The sequence below is a fragment of the Nyctibius grandis genome, chromosome 6 (genome assembly GCF_013368605.1).
Source record: "Nyctibius grandis isolate bNycGra1 chromosome 6, bNycGra1.pri, whole genome shotgun sequence".
Lineage (NCBI taxonomy): Eukaryota > Metazoa > Chordata > Aves > Nyctibiiformes > Nyctibiidae > Nyctibius > Nyctibius grandis.
In genome coordinates, this window is record NC_090663.1 from 80,554,257 (window position 1) to 80,571,715 (window position 17,459).

At 41.3% G+C, this 17,459-nt stretch overlaps 1 protein-coding gene across 1 annotated transcript in view; it reads right to left on the minus strand.

Annotated features, from left to right (window-relative positions):
- AFG2A (AFG2 AAA ATPase homolog A) overlaps positions 1-17,459 on the minus strand; it is a 202,163-nt gene that overhangs the window by 163,537 nt on the left and 21,167 nt on the right. The window contains exons 10-11 of the mRNA XM_068402793.1: positions 10,601-10,755; positions 1,690-1,899 (exon numbers count right to left, since the gene is read on the minus strand). Coding sequence (XP_068258894.1) covers positions 1,690-1,899; positions 10,601-10,755 — 365 coding nt within the window. The remainder of the gene's footprint in view (positions 1-1,689; positions 1,900-10,600; positions 10,756-17,459) is intronic.

Below are 17,459 nucleotides of genomic sequence, written 5' to 3' on the forward strand. Positions count from 1 at the left end.
GTCCAGGAAGCAAATGTGAAGTTAGAGAAAGTGGGCTATGTTCCCTTCCTGGAGTCAGCATAGCCAAGGCTGGACACGCTCCACAGATATGCTTCTTGAAACATCTGTACATTGAATACTCAACCAGTTCCAGGCCAAGGGATTTAAACCGACAGGGAATAAAAGGCAGTTTCCCCAAGCCAGCCACTTCTGCTGCACCTTGTCAATGACAGGGAGGTTTGCACCCTCAGAACTCCACCATGAAGAAACACTGCATTACTGTACAAAAGCATTTCACATCAGTGCGCCTTCGGATACCTCCTATTCAGCATGAGCCACCTTTTACTTTTGGACAATTAACTGCATCACTAAAAACGTCTCATGTAGCTATGGCCAATGATTATAGGCTAGCGACAACGTTCATGTTTAACTGTTTTGTTTTCAGGCTGCTACCCTTTTTCCCCACCCTCTCAGGCATTAGTGCTTTGGGCAAGACAAAGAGGACTGTTTTCTTTTAAGCAGTGCAGTAGGAAAAGGTTATGTTGTTTACCAGTAGCTCTGAAGTACAAAGAACTACTTTGTCTTTATGGAAGAGGCAGCAAAGGTAGTGTTTCTTAAGGGCTGAGGTTTCCAGGGCTGCTGCTCTTGATGTGACCTTGACCTAGAGGCCTGTCTGCAATACCGGGAAGGACAGGCAACGAAGGGCTACGGGCTTCAGGGTCAGTGCAACTGCCTTTGCTCCCACAGAGGACAGGATCCAGAGCTACAGTTGCAGTATGTCTGAAAGGATAGGCACAGGAGGCAGCTGTGTAGAAACTAACAACACAGAAGGCTTTGTGAGCAAAGGGATGGTCAACAGACAAGAGTACGTGATCTTACTGCTGAGAAGGAGATACTTTTAAAATACTTAAACAAATGTTTTTTCTTGCACTTCATTAACATTCTGACACAGCTGCAAGACTACTCCATGTGGAATCACTCTGCTATCTTTTTTTTCTTCCTATGCGTTGAAGCTCAGTATTATTAAATAACTTCCATTCATGCGTTTTCCATACAACCCACAGTAATCAATTACACTGATTCATAGGCAATGTAATCCAAAATTTTTCTACACTTAAAGTGTTTCTTAATGCTGAGAGAATATCCCACTTATCCAAGAGTACTCCAGATATAACTGATTTTGCAAACTTTCTAAAAACTGATGAAGTAGAACTCTTTTCCCTGAAAAAAGGCAAATAGGGCAAGAAAAATCTGTAATGAAACACGAACAGTAAGATAAAGAAAGTGACTTCCCTGAGGAATGAAAAGGAACGTAACAGATGAGATGATAATATTTCCATGCAAGTAATTATTACAGTACGAGGAGCTACCCACTATCCAGAGCTGTATTTCATTTAGACTGCTTTAAGAATGTCATTGTTTCCATTTTTAAAAAGATTTTAAATAACGCCAATAATTAAGATGTCACTACACAGCTTACCCACCCATCCATTTCTGTGCTGAGATAAATAATAATATTTTTAAAAGCATACAAGAAAGCACTAGTCCTTTTCATAAGAAAACACAAACCTTACTTGATATTTACAAGGTGTTTGCTGTAGTATATATAAGGATCAGAAACACCAAGAGCCACTGGATTCTAGCACTGGAAATTGATAAACTATCAATTGTTACGCAGGAGTTCAGAAAATGTAAGACTAAATGGCCTACCTTCACTGCCAAGAAGTTGAGACCACTTTCATGAGCCAAAGCTTTTGCTATCATTGTTTTCGAGCACCCAGGAGGTCCGTAAAGCAGCACACCTTTTGGAGGCTGAATCCCCATTCGGATGAAGGAGTCGGGGTGTTTGAGAGGCCATTCAACCGCCTGCTTCAATTTCAGCTTGACGTCTTCTAGTCCTCCTATGTCTGACCAAGACACCTGCAAAGCAGACCATTTTGCTGAATTCAGACAATGAAGCAAAACTATTAAGAAAACAAACCAAAAATGCCCTGTAGAATGCATAGTGGTTATTCCATGAAGTTGTTTTTAATGGGTCACTTCTTCCAAAAGCTTTTTTTAAACAAGAAGCAATTATTAATAAAGTCACACAAAGTAAAAGGGGATTAGACTTGCTTTATGCTGGAGGACATAGGTAAAGTATTTTCTATCTACTTCAAAGGTCAATAACAAAACAGAAAAATAACGATAAAATGACAGCATGATCATACAGGCAGCAACACTTTACGTGATCACTAGCAAAGTCACAACTCAGTTCTCTTGGTTTTCAATACGATGTTGATGCAGAATTTGTCAATTACTTTGATGTCTTCCCCGAAAGAAAGGGCTGTATGAGTTCAAGCTGGTTTTATTTATAGCTGCAGAGTAAGGCCTTGATCCCAGCTGTGCAATCCCACTAAGCTGAACAGGACTGAGTGTTAGAAGTTTTGGGGGTTTTTCCACTTGCCAACACTATCACTCCCATATAGGACTTGGGCATGGGAGATTTGACTAGGAGCTTGAGAACAAACAATCCTCCCAACAGACAAGTATCTACAGAAAAGAAAAAGCACACACAAAAAAGCAACACTCAAACCCAACTGCGGATAAAACACAACTGCAGTTGAATTTGCTCTGCTTAAGACACAAGACAGGCTTGTCAGGTATACATCAGGACAGAACTAATATGTCCTACCCAAAACAGCAGACAAATCTAAAACCTGCTACACCTCTCCCTGTGTCACTGTGAACAAACCTGAGACTTTTCCCCATATCCCCTGGCCTGTTCTTTGTCCTGTCACCATCCATTCCCATCCACTTCAAATATTAAACATGTCAAGACACACCTAAATCAAATGATCTTCTGCCTTAAAACACTCTTCCAAAAATTTACTAGACATAAATCACCCTTCAGCTCTGGGAAGTCAGCTACACTTGAAAGGAAAGCAGAGTATTACTAAGAGGCAACGTATCGCCTTTCTCCTGACCTGAAAACTGGTGTCGCTCCTGGCTTGTCCCCGTTGCTATTTTCCTCATACCAGTACACACGGTGGAAACTAAAAGTAGAAAGTCCCTGAAAGAGTCAATTCAGTCTACTACTGAAGACAAAGAAAAAGAGCATTTGGATGTGGTGCGAGCACTTTTGTGTAAGTCCAAGCAAACTGCAAACCAAATAAAACTTCTCCTCAATTGTCAGTCTTTGACATAGAAGAAAACTACAAAGACAGTGGAGAGCAAACAGCAAAGATCAATACATATAGGTCAACCCCTCAGAAATATTCCGAGTTTAAAGGCTCACTGGAAGGTGAGGAGCTGCTGATCTACTGCCTGCAGAACATCATCTCTCTCACAAGAGGAATATGCTACAGGGATTCTAAAAAAAACCCACAACTCCCTGTTTTTCTTAGTGACCAACAGCTTCTGGTTCTTAAGTAAATACTTTATAAGCCTAAGGAAGTATGAAATATGTAGAGCTGACCACCACTGCCTACTAAGAAGCATCTGAGAGCAGAGGGGTCTGCCAAAGGCAGGATTCTCTTATGGAGAAAAAGAAAAAAAAAAAAAAAAACAGAAAAGAAAAGAGAAAAGAAAAAAAAAAAACGGGGCCGGGGCCTCTGCTGGAGGGGTAGGGGGGGCTGCAGCCGCCCGTGAGGGGCTGCGGGGGACCCTCAGGAGATGGGGGCGGGGGGGGGCTGCCGCGGACCCTGAGGGGATTGGGGGGTCCCTCACCATCCCCTCACGCGTCCTCTCGCGGCCCGGGCTTTCCCGCCCGCGGGCAGCGCGTGCACGGCGGCGTCACGTGAGGAGGGAGGGCGGGAAAAGGCGGGAGGGAAGAGGGAGGGGGGAAGAGGGTGAGGGGTGTGTGGGTCGGGGGGAGGACGGTGGGGAGGAGGAGAAAAGGCGGTGAGGGGAATGGTGGGGGTGTGGGACTGGGTTTGGGCTTGTGAGGGACTGGGCTTGTGAGGGGGCAGTAAGGGGAATGGGTTTTAGTCGGGGGGAGAGGTGAAGGAGAGGAGGCATCAGGGAATGTGAGGTGTCTGTGTGGAAGAGGTGGCCTTGGAGGTCTGTGGAAAGGGGTTGTGTGTGAAATTAAGGAAATGAGGGGATAGTAAAAGGCAGGGGGGGATTTAGATGTAGATTTAGAATAGATATTAGGAAGAAATTCTTTCCTGTGAGGGTGGTGAGGCACTGGCCCAGATTGCCTAGAGAAGCTGTGGCTGCCCCCTCCCTGGCAGTGTTTAAGGCCAGGTTGGATGAGGCTTTGAGCAACCTAGTCTAGTGGAAGGTGTCCCTGCCCGTGGCAGGGGGTTGGAACTAGATGGTCTTTCAGGTCCCTTCCAACCGAAACCATTCTGTGAAATGCAAATTCAGTGAAGGTCAGAGCAAAGTGAAGGCTGAATCAGACACAGCAGAGCAACCCAGTAGGAGGGGAAGGAAAGGATTTTAGCAGGGCATTACCGAAGGAGCATGCCACTTCTGGTAACTTGTAAACCAACTTTTGCAACCTGCCAATATTCCCTTCTGAAGTGCTGCTTCATGCTACAAGCAAGACTAACTGCACAAATTGGATTAAAGGAGTGGTAGCAAACAGATGAAAACAGGCTGTGCACAATTCTGTAGTCTTGAAAGTGTTTGTATGAATTCAACATAAACAGTAAAGGGAGAAACTCCACAACACTGAGGAAGGGAAGAGGGAAACAAGAGCCCGAATTCCTACCACCCGACTTTGAGCTGGGTGTCTTGGGCTACTAACGCAGTTAAAAGAGAAAGAGACTTGGCAGAGCAATTCAGCTACAGTACAAACTCTTTCAGAAGACCTCAGACAGGAGGTCTCACACCCAGTTTCCTTCCTTTAGAGGGAACACGTGGTGAGGAGATGTCCAATTTAGGCACCTCAGTTAAGTGCTTTAAGGTAAGAAGAACCCTCCCTTCCCACCTGAGTGTTCACAAGAGACACAAATCCACCTGCAGATTTTTAATTACAATGAAGCAAACATGCAAGTTTATAAAAAGTGAAGACGTGTCAGATACCTCGCTTGCATCTTCCCACTGTTCCACCCACACAAACCACCCCTTTTCACTCAAGTTTCGGGGTTGAGTAACATAATTAAACTCAGGACAGTTAATCCCAATCTTCCCTTATTCTAAAAGCTGGTCTTTCTAAGTCAGATCTGAAACAGTGTCAGTGTTTTAAATTTCATTTAAAAAATGCGTATTACCTATCTCTACAACCCTTAATTCTATCTAGCAGCTCTGTAAACTGCACAGAAATAAATCTTGGCACTTTTAAAACGACTTTTTCTTAGGGAAGATAACATAAGCTTGTTTTCATTTTTCACTATCAATCCTTACTCATATCTGGTAAAGCACGGACTAGTCATTCCTATCATCATGTCTTTCTAGCTAGACAAAGATTTTGACAAACATGAACTTCTTAAAATTAATTAAACCATCAGAAATTCCCTATAACTTTCAGCAACAGAAGGCAAAATCCATTAGTGGTACTTTGCACACATACAAAAATCCAGGGAGAAAATACCTACATGTTATTTTTACCCTCTTGCAAATATTCAGATTATTGCACAAGTCTTCCAACAATAGTCCAAAAAGTCCACCAACAATAAAACACTCAAGAGTAAGAATTCTTTTAGATTCATACAAGCTTGGAAGAACTAGGTGGATTGGTTTTGCACACAAAACTTCCCGACTGCAATTAACACAAATTCTAGTGCGCACATTCGGACAGCTCGCCACGCTTTTTACCCGCACATGAACTCAAAGGAAAGGTCTTGCAACACAAGCAATGAAGTGTGATATTCTGTCACTGTGGAAATGGTTTTAAAGACTAGCCTTGGGGCTGAGCTTACACATACAAAGACAGTGCTCTGCTACAGTGTGTAACACACCAAGATTTCATTACTGCCTAATCTTTAGTCCTCCCCAGGTCAACAGAGCTCAGAATACGATGCAGAGCAGCAACTCCCCAGAGGCTGTTAAGCAGCAGCAATAAAGAAATAAAGCAGACGTGCAAAGGATGTCTCATCCAGAACCTTTTGGCTGCAAATACACAAATCTGAGTGTTGAATTACAGTAAAGGGAGTGAAATAGGCAAGCAAAACCCAGAGCACTCTACAAAAATTTCAGAAAGACCCATAGGAGAGGGAGGAACGACAGCTACAGTGCAACTCTCCAAAGAACTGAAGTATTAACTTCCTGATTTATAACGTGCATCCCCTCTCTCCTAAATCCCCGCTGCAGAAAAAGCAGCCTTCCAAAAAGGTTGTAACACATAGCAAAGTTCAAGAAAGGTTCTGTAAAAACAGAAAACAAGATGCTACGTGGAACCAGGCAGGCAAGTATTTTGCATTTGCCTTGGTCACAGCCAGCACGCACAACAATCCAGACACAAGTGGAAGGACTAAGGAATGCAGAAAGGAGAATACAAAAAAAAAAGTGTGGTGGCACCTCCACCTCCAACAGCTCCTCCTGCACACAACCTCGCTTTCTGTCTACTGCCCCAAACTCACTCTATGTTGGCCGTTTTGCCCACCAGTAATTTTGAACATGCTTGGAATTAGAAAAGAGCTCAAGAGCTTAATGACAAAACCCCTGATAACTAGCTTGTTGTAGAGCACTTTTCAGAGCACACTGCAAAGCATTCTGTAAAGGTTATCAAATATTGTCAGACACCAAGAAGTGACTTGCTCAAGGCCACCCAAACAAGTCACTTCTAATATATCTCCTTGTTCTTTAGCTACTATGCCAGGTATAACTCTAACAAGAGGTTATTCCAGGTTTTAAATAAGACAAAAGACTGCAACAGAACAATGTAGCCTAGTAGCCTTGTAAACAGCCACGCAGCTAGTACTCAATTCTAGGACCTGAAAGGCAAAGACTGATTGGAAAACTGAATTTTCTTACAGCCTGCTCAAAGTTCCACAGATTTCAGAGAACAAGCTTTGTGTTGACAAAACAATCTGGAGTTCACGATAAAACAAATAATTATTTTCATTCAGTATCAGAGGTGATACCAGCTTCAAAAAAACCAACAGCCCATAAATGCCAAAGGTGTCATGACTATAAGGGAAGGAGCCCTCCAACAAAATTCATTTACTTGCGGCTTTATTTATAAGTTATTTTGAACTCTTCTCATCGACTGACACATGGCTACTGCAAAGCAGTGAAATATGAAAAAAAAAAACACCACCATCTGAAAACCAGAAAGTTAAAAATCACAAAAGTCTCAGTTTAATTCAGCATGTACATCAACAGGTTTACTTTTAACTAACTGCATAGCCCAAGATCTCCATCCACACCAAGGGGGCTGCAAGTGAATATTGTATCTGCAATAAACAGCAAAAAAGCTGATATTATTAATGTAGCTCAAACTTCTGTCTTCTCTTTGGAAAAAAAAAAATCTCATAGCTGACCATTTAGTGTTTGAAGTTATTTTTAGCAAGGATTTTTTAGATTACAAACAATGTTAAGGTCAGACTTCAAAACATGAAGGAATGTAACCCCTGATTTTCTAACAAATTTACCCACGCAATTAACTGTCCATCTGGATAGCTTCTGGGGCAAGGAGAGCAGGGGAAGAAAGGTCTATCCTTACAGACAGAAAGTATCTGGAGATTAATCAATACAGGATGATTGCACAAAGATACATTAGCCAGGAAAAACACGAACAAAACACAACAAGTTTTAGGTTTCTTGAAGAAAGCTGGACTCCTATCCGGTTCATGCTTTCTGTTTCTTTTTTGTTTCCCCACACACCCAGCTACAATTTTTATATTTTGATAACAATGCAACAAAAGGTGTAAGTAAGGCAGTTGCTGTTGGTATAAACTACTGCAGACCACGTAAGTAACATACCACAGTACACCATGGCCAACAGCCAGCTAAGTAAAGTGGCCCAAGTCCACAGACCGAAAGCACTGTATTGAAAAGAGGGGTAAATTAGGAAAGAGAAAATTAGAAATTAGGACTATCATCATCAGTTCTGTGGCAAGCAAGTAATTTTAAGGTTTCCCACAGGTGTTGCAGGAGTAGGCATGCAAGCATAACAATATTAAACACCAAAGCATTCTGGGACACAGCATCAACACAAGGTGATGTAACTAGTTGCATTCATTTGGCTTCTTAGGTACCCAGTTCCTACTGAAACCAAGTTCTTCAGCATCCAATTAATGGCAAACGTTAGCACAATCACACAGCTTCAACCAGAGCAGTTAAATCCACAACTTCAATCAGAGAAGCAAAAATAAGTCTGTAAAATTAGATTAAGACACACCTAAAAATCATTACTAGAAGTATGCAACGTACAATGTTACATACTCCTCTTAAAAAAACGTATCCAAGGAACTAGAAGCTGCATTACATTTTCTGCTACAATCTGTGTTCCAAACAACAAACCAACCATGTAAATTCTCTGGATAACAGCACATTAAATGCTAAGTGACTGCCACTCAGACACTAACAATCAGGTGAGAAGACATGCTTATTTGCTAATAAAGAGCAAATTACACTAATCTAAGTTTAATAACAATGATAAATAGATTTTTTTAAAATTTCTTTTTGCTTGTGCATGTCTATAAACCACAGAATGGTCAAATTTTTTAAAATAGCTACACTACGCTAAAGTAGATGAATGAGTTTCAGATACTCACAAGTGTTCCTGCATCACATCCCAAGCCCCCAGCAAGCAGCCCTAACCAGCGGGCTTGTTTGGATTCCTGTTGCTTGCTTTCCCCGCACTGCCATCCCGGCCACCTAGCCACAGCATCCCCAAGTTCCTTCAACTAACCCATAGGCTTGAGCTGACTTAGGGCACTTCCCCACCTCAAATACAAATGGTAATGGAGTAATTAGCCTTGAGGAGGGTGGTGGCATTACAATGCTAGATTTACACTACCGTGACTTTCATAGATAGCTGTGTCAGTATTTCAGATATTCAGACTGCTTCTGAGCATGCACAGGTACCTTCGTTTTGGTAAGCTGGTAGCTCTGCAGCCCAAAATAATGGTTAAATTGAAATCCAGCACCTCCTTTGGTAGGTGATGTGGGAGGACACAAAATCTGTTGTATCTGGTGCTTTAAAGTCCACTTTAAACTCACCCCAAGCACCAAACAGATGGCCTAAAATTTATTCTACGTGCCTTATTTTGTAAAAACGCAGGTCCTGTCAGCACAAGAGGAATCTGCACTATGTTATCTTCCCTTCAATAAAGGAATGAATTTCAGTAGTATTCCAGTGACTCAGCTGGTGTTTTATGAATAAAAACAAGTGACAATCAAGGAAGCCACTGTCAGGATGGTTTAGTGGACAACAGGAGCCCGAGTAGTAGGTTGACTTGGCTTCAGAACAGATTTCCTGCAGTACCTCGAGACCTTGCTTCTATCTGTCTTTCTTGTGCTGTTCAGCAGCACTCCATCTGGCTCCAAACGGGCTGGTATGTCCAAAAGGCACAGCACAGTGATAATGACGTGAGCCCAAGAGCCAGTAGCACAATAAGCGACAAGAGAATTAGTAACTCTGGTTCCCAGCAGAACTAATTAGCCCTTGCGGATATTGATGCCACTACACCATTTCCAGGAAAAGGTGTCTGGGGCCAGCCCACGCATTTCCACCCAGCACTTCACTGCACAGCGTGGGCTCTTAACAAGCCAAGTGTGATATCCGAGCTGGCTGTGTGCAGCATCCTGTTCGCAGATTTTATTTCCCATTCCTATAGTTTGGGAATAAGGGTCTACAGTTGTGCAATCTAATTCCCACATGTCTCATCTTCTTGCAATGAGACATAAATGTTTTCTTCTACGGCTTGGGGAGCTGCTGAGAAACACCAGCACAACGGCTCGCAGAGTCAAGATTTAGTAAGATTAAATACAACATTTTCTTTTGCTGAATCTTCTTAAGCCAGATCAGAGTCGTCTTAAGCCAGATCAGTTCCCCAGCCCAATTTATGTTGTGTCTGCTACTGAACTACTATAATACATAACTGAGAGAGCAGTGAGTGGGGTAAAGATGAACCTGGCACCGCCAAAAGAACTGTTCATGACAGCCCCTGACGGGTAACTGCTGGGCAGTGTAACCTACCTACAGTACCTAGTTCTGCCCTCAGTTAAAACCATGTAATGACACTGAAGACATTCAGGTCACAGCAGTACAATCTCCATGTAGAATTAGTCAACTGCTTTACATAAAATCACAGCAGTCTATCTCTTCACAGCTTTGTTTCAATACACTTTGGTCACAAATGCTAACAGTTGGTTTCTGCTTAAGTTTGTGTCTGCTTTACAAAAGGGTCCAGCTTTCATGGCTATTCAGGATCTGCTTTGAGCAAACATATTAGGATTTTTACTCCATTAACCCACTCAGCATATAAAACTAGAGATCAGGAGATAGGCTCCCACACTACCAACTCTTCCTAAAGCATTAGGAACTTAAGCTTCTAGAAATGGGTCTTCAAAATTATAATTAAACAAGCAAATAGGCAAACAAAAAGATGATGCAGAGCATTTATTGGTAACTTGAGGCTACCACTTCACAAAAATTCCCCTCTTTTGGTAGGGCATTTCAACACCTAACTGCAACTCTGAATGTGGCTCTAACAATGTTGCTAGCGTATTGCAAAAAATAGCTTACTTTTGGCACATCAACTGCCACCTCCCTCATGGCGCTGGGCCTGACATCATTCATCCCCTGCAGGAAGTCATTGAAAGCAATCATCACTGACCCAGCCACCTCGTTGTCTAATAGGTTAGGTCTTTTCCCCAGTGCTCTCCGCAGTGCGTACAAACCTATTAAAAACAAAAAAAAAAAAACCATGGAAATATGTAGACTTCCTCCTGGTTCTCACAAACATAAAGTGTACGACACACAAACACACAGCATGACTGGAAAGGAAACAATGTTCAAAAGAATGTCTTAATGCCAGGCCTTAACTAGGTCAAACAACATGCAAGATACTTCTGATGAGAGAGCAAGAAGAGGGAATTTAATGACCACAGAAAGAATATAAACTAAATCTGTTCCAAAAGACAGAAAGAAACAGCCCTGCTCCTGTGTTCCCAGAGATGAAGCTAACAGGGCAAAGCCTCCAAATGTCCATACATCGATCCAAACACATTTCTAAACCACAGAGGAAGAGGGATAACGAATATTCGATGCACACGTTAAATCAGCTCACATAAGACATCTGCAACCTTGTCCGTTCCTCTATTATTAGGACTGTGTTTTCCAAGCTGGTCTTAAAAACAAACTGATGAGATTTCTTTTACTTTCATTGGAACCCTGTTTTGCTATCCTAGTAAGGTGCCAGATATTTATATTTTTCTTGCTATGCAATAAACGTTCCCTGCAACACTCAATAGCTATTCGTTCCCTTCAGCGATCGCACTTTTCAAACACAGGCATCGCTTTTACTTCTCCTTCATTTACCCAAATCACTCATATACAATACCTATAAATCTCAATACTAATTCCTAGCTTCCCCCTATAATTCAATCCTTCAAAAGCTGCACAAGTCTCACCACTCGCACATCAATATATCAATACTCCTCGGGCAGGACCAAGCGGTACCATCTGCAGCTCCCAGGCACTCCCCAGACAGAGTAAATACAGCCCCCCGTGTGTAAGATGCCCAGAAGCATCATGGTTTTCCCACTGTATAATTATGCCTTTTAAGGTCTAATATAACCCAGAGTTCTATTGCTTCTATTTCCAACCCTGTTCTGTGAACTGAAACTGTTAAATATGTCATTTAGTGTATTGAGTATAATCCTATATACAGGTATACAAACATCCACACACACATGCAGCTATGTAATATCTGTTGTCATGTGTTACAAAAAAACTGAGGCAGGCAGTACAACACCAGTTCGCCTTGCATGACCATAAAAAGACGAACATTCGTTAAATGTTTTCTATATTTAACCAAACAAAACATCAATTAGTGCTACATGAAAGGACAATAAAAGGGACAAGCCGTTTCTGAAAATAGACATGGTTTTAACTTTCAGCGGATTGTTGTCTTTTTTTCCTACAGGGGCACTGGTAGATGAGGACATGCAAAGTCTCTGACAATGACAGGAATTCTGCATTTCCTACAACATATACAATGTGTGAAGAGATATTATATCTCCCCTGTGAAGCAGTACAGCTGGTGTCTCTCCATAAACTGCCAATTATGGCAGAGTCTGAGCACCTGCATTCAATACCCAGGCTCTTAATACAATAATAGGAAAAAAAAAGAAGTTTGTAATTCAGGTTTCCCCTTGCACAGAACATCCAGAACTAATAAGATATATAAATAAAAACACTCCATGGGGCCAAGGAGAAAAATGAAAATCTGGTCACCAGAGGACAAGTATAAAATATAACTGACTGATTTTAACAACCCAGACAATTTTCATGTTATTCCTCCCCCCCTTCTTCCTTCCTCTGAAACAGTTCACTTTAAGCAAACCAAAAACTTACGCAAAACAACACAGATTCAGATTCAACCAGATTTATAATTTACACCCAAGCAAATAATAAACTCAACATTCTAGTATCATTGCAGCTAACACTTTGGGAGTTGGGAGCAGGTATTGGCGTTGAGTCCTACATTTTCTTTTTGGTGAAGTCAATTCATATGGTGCACTCACTTTAAAAAAATGAAAGAATAAATAACATAGAAAGTAAGTCATAGAGAAAGCAAGTAACCAATAAAGATCTCTGCTCCTCATTTCTATACTTAGCTGCTCCATCAGGTACCAGTTTAGCCCAGTATCCATCTGATGCATTTTAATCGTGTCATGGTTATCTTTTTTTCATGACATGAGGAATTCTTAAAAACAATCAAGTTTCTTTTAAAAATTGAGAGAGAACAGCACATAAAAATGCCCAAGGAGAATACCGCTCTTAAGGATCGTTACTGCCAGTGCTACTAGGAGTACGAGTGAAATTTCAGTCCTCAGCAGTGGGTTTGAAATGCAACAGCCTTGATCCAGAACAGGAATAAAGAGGTCACAGCTTTCCAAACAAAGCCTGAATTCATTTCAGCATGTGCACGCACACGCCACTGCACAGGTCAGCATTTAATTGAAACAATGTTTTACATTAAAACAATAATAAAAAACAGATTGAAAAAGAAAGCATGATTCTTCCTGTTTCCTCCTGTTACCATAATCATTCTTTCCTGCACTTCAGACTGACCTCTAACCAGAGCGGGGGGAAAACAGTCTTAACAGGAGGAGGATACAGCCAGTGGCTTGCCAGAGGCAGAAAAACACATCCTTGTCTCAAGACACTGAAAGATGTATTTAATGTAAGGAAATGCAGAGTAGGGTGCAAAACGCTGCTAGAAGCAACGCAGAGGAGGTGAAACACTACAGCAAACCCAAGTTGATCACGACAGAAGTTATAATGCAGATAAACTGAAGATTCAGACATAGTACCTCAGAAAACATCAAGCATCTCAGCTTAGCTGTTGGGTATCTTTCACGTGGGAACGTTTTGGTTTGAATATATGTCATTGCTGTAAACTGATTCTGAGCACAGCATTTGTTTCAGCTTTGCTTGCTCCTTTTCAGATGCTACCTCATTCTTAAGGCTTAATGAATAATGCTTTTGGCAGTGACTGAGGAGGCTCAGAAGTGGGCGAGTAGGTTTTCACTGTTTTATTCCAGCACAAGTCCTGCGTGAGAGAAGGATGGACGCGGAGGTAGTCTGCCATATGGTCGGTCAGACTGTCTGCACAGGCATGGGCTACCTATTTCTAGTAAAGGGATACATGATTAGTCCCTAGGACTAGAACTAGGTCCTGGAACTAGATGATCTTTAAGGTCCCTTCCAACCCAAACCATTCTATGATTCTACGACTACCCTATGCAGAGCAGAAACTCAACTCGGAAGGCAGCCTTTGCAATAGTGAACAACACTGATTCTCAGTGGAGTATAAATGGAAAATCCCAGTTAAAAAAAAAAAAATGAAAAGAAACAAGCATAATAAGTCATGCATGATTACAAACAATGGAAAACAAACAATTTGTTCCAGTCCAGCAACTGTGTGCTCTACCTCACCAACTCATCCTGTCTGTCTAGAACAGAGGAAACTAAGTGGACAGAGAGGAAAAAAACAGCAGAACGCCCTGTCCTGGTACAGATGATCCTTCTTAGTACCAGGCTATGCATGAGGTCGATAGCATTGTTTCCCTGTAAGATTTTCTTGCTCATAGCTTGGCTAAGTGTTGGCACATTAGATCACAATCACAAATGTCTGAGCCTAAAAACAGACTCTATGACACTGCTATATTTGACAGTCTGTGTATAATTATACACTACTGTAAATAATAGAAAGCATCCACTCAAAATGACAAACATATATACTTTAGGTTTCAAAACCAGAATATACACAACACTTGAGGAAACAAACTGAACAAAACAAAATTGTTAATCATGCACCTTTCACTGCCTGTCAGCTGTTGCTTCCGCAAATCCATCCTGCCTGGACTTACTCTACCAGAATCCGAATACCAGAATTTGTAAGCAGCTTCAAAGAAACTGTAATCTTCTTGTAAGATTGTTTACAAAAGGAAACGTTTCTTCTTTCCCTGCTAATCTGGCATTTCCCTCCCGAATGATTGTGGCCAAACCCAGAATACACATACCATTTCTGGACGTGACAGCTGTCAGATCCAACATGATACTTTCCTGCATGGCTGGAAGTGGAATGCTCAACAGCATATGGAAAGATTTCAACTTCCTAATGGCACTGGATGGGGCACCTTCCTCTACTTCTAGATCCTTACATACTATACTTCAAAAATTTAACAGTTTTATGCATAGAAAAAGCGTTTCATATAACTTAAAACCAAATTTGAACTTTATAAACCATAAGAGGAACATACGTGACTTCACAGGCAATGGATACAAAAGCTATTCCAGTGTTTAATACCTTTGAGATAAGGAGCTCTTCTGCTTTTTATTTGGCAATCTTTAATCGGCATGGCTTTCTGCACTCATTCATGACAACAATCCCAAAGTTACACTAGGAGCCTTTTATAGAACTTCAAGTATCATATACTACAAATCACGTGTATTCTTGAACATATCATAGCCTCATAAACAAAGGGAGTTTATAGCACTTCATTACAACAAGATATCAGATGGTCAAAGCCAAGAAAAAAAAATAAGAGTACATGTGTATGTATGTTGTTTGCAGCTATGCATAAATATACACTAACACAGACAAAGCCTGTTTGCCCAGCAGACAGAAGCCTCGCCATCACTCGGTAAGGACCACTGCTCCATAGAGAATGTCCCACAGACCCATCCTCACCTGTTCAGGCAATCTTTCGTCCTGTGCACATCCAGCAAACCAGCTCTCCTGTGAGACAGCACTAGGTAGTAACAAGAGCAGCTGCCACGAGCACTGAGGGACAGCAGGGATGTGTCTAGGCAAAGGCTCTTTTTCCCTTTACTCCCCAGAAAATGGAACAACAGCACGAGGCAAGCACCTGATGTCTGTGGACCACTACCAAGCTTTCCTCTGACCTGGGGGCAGGAACCACCATTCACAATAGGTGAAAAATTCAGACGTGTTCTTCCATGTGCAGCCTAAGAAACTTCTACAGTTTGGAGGGGGTTTTGGTGTGGTTTCTTTTGTGGTTTTTTGTTTGGTTGTTTTTGTTTTGTCTTTCCCCCCCGCCCCCAATGTACATAAGCATGGAATCAAACATACCAACAAATTTACCAATAAAAAAAAATCCATGGACCAGACTCCTATAAATACATTTTTAAACTTATTTTTTATTTAATCTGTACATAAAATGCATGCCTATTTAGAAAAAAATTCAGGAAGTCGAAACCCTTACTTTTGCTCTTAAAACCATATTCTGCAATCTGTCTTTAGCTGCCAGTGCTATATGGGAAAATTCCTGAAGAACTTTCATATACTGTTTGCACAGGAAAGATAATGCCCTTAAATCCCTTGTAACCATAACACTGCAAATTCTCTCGGCTAACCTGAGCACTGATCTACTGTAGGGATTATGTACGTGATTTATAGCCCTTCGTGAAGGGCTCTCACGTTTGCTGGAACACGTCTATGGAGGTGACTAAAACTTGCTGAGAGGTGCGACAGGGGAGGGAAAGGAAGGAAGGAGGAACCGTATTTTCAAAACTTCTTTCAGACAGGAAACAGTTTATTCACAGATCAGGTACGCACACGTCATTTATCCTAAAACAATCACAACGGATGGAAACAAGGGATGCCAGACTGCCTGTTTCTGGCCTGCTCTCGTACGTAACTGTACCTAAGCTAAGGTTAGTCATACGTGTGTTGGAAGAAAAACAAGGACTGCCAGGCTACCAAAATAGTAGAGGCAGAAAGACAAGAAGCAACAGTTAGTGACTAAATGCTGGTCTAATTGTAATTAGAAACTTTGTCAAGTCAGAATACAGCTAAAAGTTAAAGTCAGGAGACCTATGAAAACTTTGCCTGGAAATATTTAAGCTCTGTCCCCCGACAGTAGCACTTCATTCTACATACAAGTGCCTACTACTAACTGATTTTACTCCTGCAGAACTAACACAGACATACAAATTAAGTTACATTTCACCAGAGGATCTTTCATGATCTTTAAATCAATTAAACAAAAGAACTAAGATTGCTTTCAGATCATAAGTTTGCCATTATATATTCCCAGAAAATATTTTACCTGGAGCCTGAGAGGGAGTCAGAAAACACTGAACTTTTGTCCTATAGTACCATTTCCACACAAATAGCTTGTCTGAAGTATAGCTGTGCTTTTTTTCTGAGCAAACTATCATCAGCTATGGAAAACATCATTTTTTACTCAGATACTGAGAAAACTTGCAACTCTGCAACCTGAAGATGAACAGCTACTCTAAACAGGTTAGTTTGGATCTTCCTAAAGCCAGCAGAGCAAGAGGGAGCGAGATTAAGCATAACACAGTCAGTCCCTCCCTGTGTACTACAAGGGGAACAAACCTCCTACAGATTTTTAGTATGGGAAGCATTGCACCTCAAATGTACTTGAAACCAAGTCTATTACCATTGCTGTTCAAATCACATTTGAAACCAGACTCAGCACAAAATCTGAAAGGAAAAAAAATGCATACTAATCACTTCACAGAGATGACACGCTACTTGCACTCTAGATGCTCCCATATTATGGTCACTCAACAAATAGAAGAGCAAACCAACTGATGAAATAAAATTTGAAGAGAACTGAGAAGTGTTAGCCAAAACTCAAAGCTATTTAATGTAGAAACACAACTGCATCAAACGAAATTCTGCCTAAAACAAGACAAAGTGGCATAAACGAGTATCAGACACATCATGAAAAAACAGAACAGAGAACAAAACGAAAAGCTACTGCCTTTCCAAAATTCAGAGAAGTTACTAAAGGCTTCTTAAAACATAATACGCCTTTCAAACAAGTAATTTCCCAAAAAGTAAGCTTGTGTCTTGAAGAAAAAATAGTGTTAGTCCAAA